Source organism: Neomonachus schauinslandi, chromosome 4 (genome assembly GCF_002201575.2).
Source record: "Neomonachus schauinslandi chromosome 4, ASM220157v2, whole genome shotgun sequence".
Lineage (NCBI taxonomy): Eukaryota > Metazoa > Chordata > Mammalia > Carnivora > Phocidae > Neomonachus > Neomonachus schauinslandi.
This window is the reverse complement of record NC_058406.1, coordinates 856954-859953: the sequence shown is the minus strand read 5'-3', so window position 1 is coordinate 859953 and position 3000 is coordinate 856954. Positions and strand designations below refer to the sequence as shown.

At 41.1% G+C, this 3000-nt stretch overlaps 1 protein-coding gene across 1 annotated transcript in view; it reads left to right on the top strand.

Annotated features, from left to right (window-relative positions):
• The first annotated feature begins 1824 nt into the window (after positions 1–1824).
• The window catches only part of CFAP74 (cilia and flagella associated protein 74), a 53695-nt gene continuing 52519 nt past the window's right edge, over positions 1825–3000 (top strand). The window contains exon 1 of the mRNA XM_021684355.1: positions 1825–1891. Within this exon, the coding sequence (XP_021540030.1) occupies positions 1825–1891 (67 nt within the window). The remainder of the gene's footprint in view (positions 1892–3000) is intronic.

The window sequence follows — 3000 nt, the reverse complement described above, 5'->3', positions numbered from 1 at the left end:
ATTCATTGGGGGGGTCAATTAAACTACATCATCATGAGCACATGGAGTTCATGGGCACGAAGCAGAACAGATTCGACCACTTTATGAATATCTTCTGAAAGCTCTGCCATTCACGGACCAGCAAGTTAATAGACTTTTTCAAGTAGGAGGAACATTGTTGGCATTTTACAAGATGCCTTAAAATTCTGTCTCTCAGAATTGTAACGCATGATTGTTTCTTTGTAGCATTTTAAAAGAATTACTAGCATTGACTTATTAATGATTTATCCAGGAAACATTATTAGGCTTTGAAAATATTTTTCAGGGAATTATTCTGAAGTAATTGTTAAATCAAGCAATGAAAAACAAATTCACCTACAATTTTAGCATCTCCTACATACTATCAACATTCCATACTAAGTTCTACACAGAAAAGCTCCTAACATTCCCAAAATGATAACTAAAGTGTAATGAATACTCTGAAATTTCTTAAGAATTGCTTTTGAGGGGTTCCTGGGTGGCTCAGTTGGTTAAGCGTCTGCCTTCCGCTCAGGTCATGATCCCACAGCCCTGGGATCGAGTCCCACATCGGGCTGGGGAGTCTGCTTCTCTTTCTCCCTCTGCCCCTCTCCCTGCTCGTGCTCTCTGTCTCTCAAATAAATAAATAAAATCTTAAAAAAAAAAAAAAGAATTGCCTTTGAACTGTACTGTAACATACATCACATTCTATACCACGCACACATCTTAAATATTCACTGGGATGAGTTTGGTAATTATATACACCTATGTAACCACCTCTCCAAACAAGACCTAGAACATCCCCCACCCACCGTGTTCCTCATGCCCCCGCCCCATTCCCTGCCTTTAACCCAGAAACCACTATCACTGACGATTAGTTTTGCCCGCATTTGGGTTTCCTCGTTCTCTTTTGTGTCTGGCTTCCTGCACCTGACATAATGTTTCTGAGATCCATCTACATGTTTGTGTGGATCAGCTTCATTCTGTCTTGTTACTGAGCAGTGTTCCGTTCTCACACCGATGGACACTTATGTTGTTTCCAGTTGGGGGCTCTATGAGTAAGGTTGCTATAAACATTCATGTACAAGATTTTTTTTTAAGGACATATTTTTGTTTCTCTTGGGCACATACCTCAAGTAAGATTTCTGGGTCCCACGGTAAGTCTATGTCAGTAACATTTAGTGTTTTGACTTAATATTTGTATTTTTGATTTTAGGCATTCTAATAGGTGTGCAGCAGTATCTCATTGTGGTTTTACTTCACACTTCCCCCATGACTAATGCTGCTGCACGCAGTTTCACAAGCTTATTGGCCATTTGTGTATCTTCCTTTACCATGTCTGTCCTAAAATTTCTGTGCCTTTTCAGTTGGAGTTTGGACTTTATTATTTTTTTTTTTTAAAGATTTTATTTGACAGAGAGAGAGAGACAGCGAGAGAGGGAACACAAGCAGGGGGAGTGGGAGAGTGAGAAGTAGGCTTCCCGCAGAGTAGGGAGCCCGATGCGGGGCTCGATCCCAGGACCCTGGGATCATGACCTGAGCTGAAGGCAGACGCTTAACGACTGAGCCACCGAGGTGCCCCGGAGTTTGGACTTTATATTGTTGATATTTAGGGGCTCTTTATATATTCTGGATATAAGACTGTTGTCAGGTTTATGTGCTGCAAATGATTTTTCCTAAGCTGTGTCTTATCCATTTTCTTAATGTCTTTTTATAAGAGAAATTATTAATTCTTATGAAATCCAATATTTATGTTTTTTTTAAACTGTGACCTTATTCATCTATATCTGTAATAATTTTTTTTGTAGATAATTTCTGCTTCCCAAGATGGAAGAAGATGCTAGCCTATTTCCTAAGAAGGAGCTTTTGGACAATGTCCCGCTTGTGGGAAATGGTAATAAGGTCTTTTCACAAATAATAGGTGTTTCAGCAACAATGAAGATAAATGATGTGCTTCATAGTTTCCCTTAATTCCTTTTCTTCAGAAAGACTACATATTTTAAGCTTACATTTTTTTCTCAAAGAGGGAGCTTATATTTTTGTCTTTAGCTGAAAGAAAGATAAATTATGGCTGAGAATCTTGAAAGTAGCAGAACACAGTTTTCTAGTTCTAACATCTTTATTGAGAAATATGATGCCATTTTTAGCCCAATCCTTTGAATATGACCTATTTTTGTTTTCTTTCCCTGAAAGCTGTTAGATTAAAAAAAATCACTGATAATCTCAAATTTTTCTAAAATATGCTTTGATTTGGGCTAGTGCTGGACATCAGGCAGGACAATCCAACCTGGACTAATTTCCTTGGTCCTCCATTTAACCCCAGCATGGCTCCTTTCTCAGTACTGAAGTGAGGTTTAATGAGGCATGGTGATGTGAGGTGAGGTTAGGTGAGGTATTGTGAGGTGAGGCAAGGTGACGTGATATGAGGTATGGTGAGGTGGGGTGAGGTGATCAAGTGAGATGTGTTGAGGTGTGATGTGGTGAGATGAGTGAGGTGTGGTGAAGTATAGTGAGATGAGGTGAGATGAGTTATGGCATTGTGAGGTGTGATGAAGTGAGGAGTGATGAGGAGAGCTGATGTGAGGTGTGGTGAGGTTAGTGAGGTGAGGTGAGAGGATGAGGTGTGGTATGGCATGGTATGGTGATGTGAGCTGAGGTGAGATATGGTGTGGTGAGGTGAGCGGGGTTGAAGTGAGGTGACCTGAGGTGACATGAGGTGCAGTATGGTTTGTGGTATTGTGAGGGTTGGTGATGTTTGGTGAGGTGAAGTGAGGTGTGGTGAGGTGAGGTTTGGTGAGGTGAGGTTTGGTGAGGTGAGGTGAGGTGTAGAGTGTGGTATGGTGATGTGAGGTGAGGTTTGGTGAGGTGAGATGTAGTAAGGTGAGGTGTAGTGTGGTGTGGTTTACAGTGTTGTGAGGTGTAGTGAGGTTTGGTGAGGTGAGGTTTGGTGAGGTGAGGTTTGGTGAGGTGAGGTGAGGTATAGAGTGTGGTATGGTGAGGTGA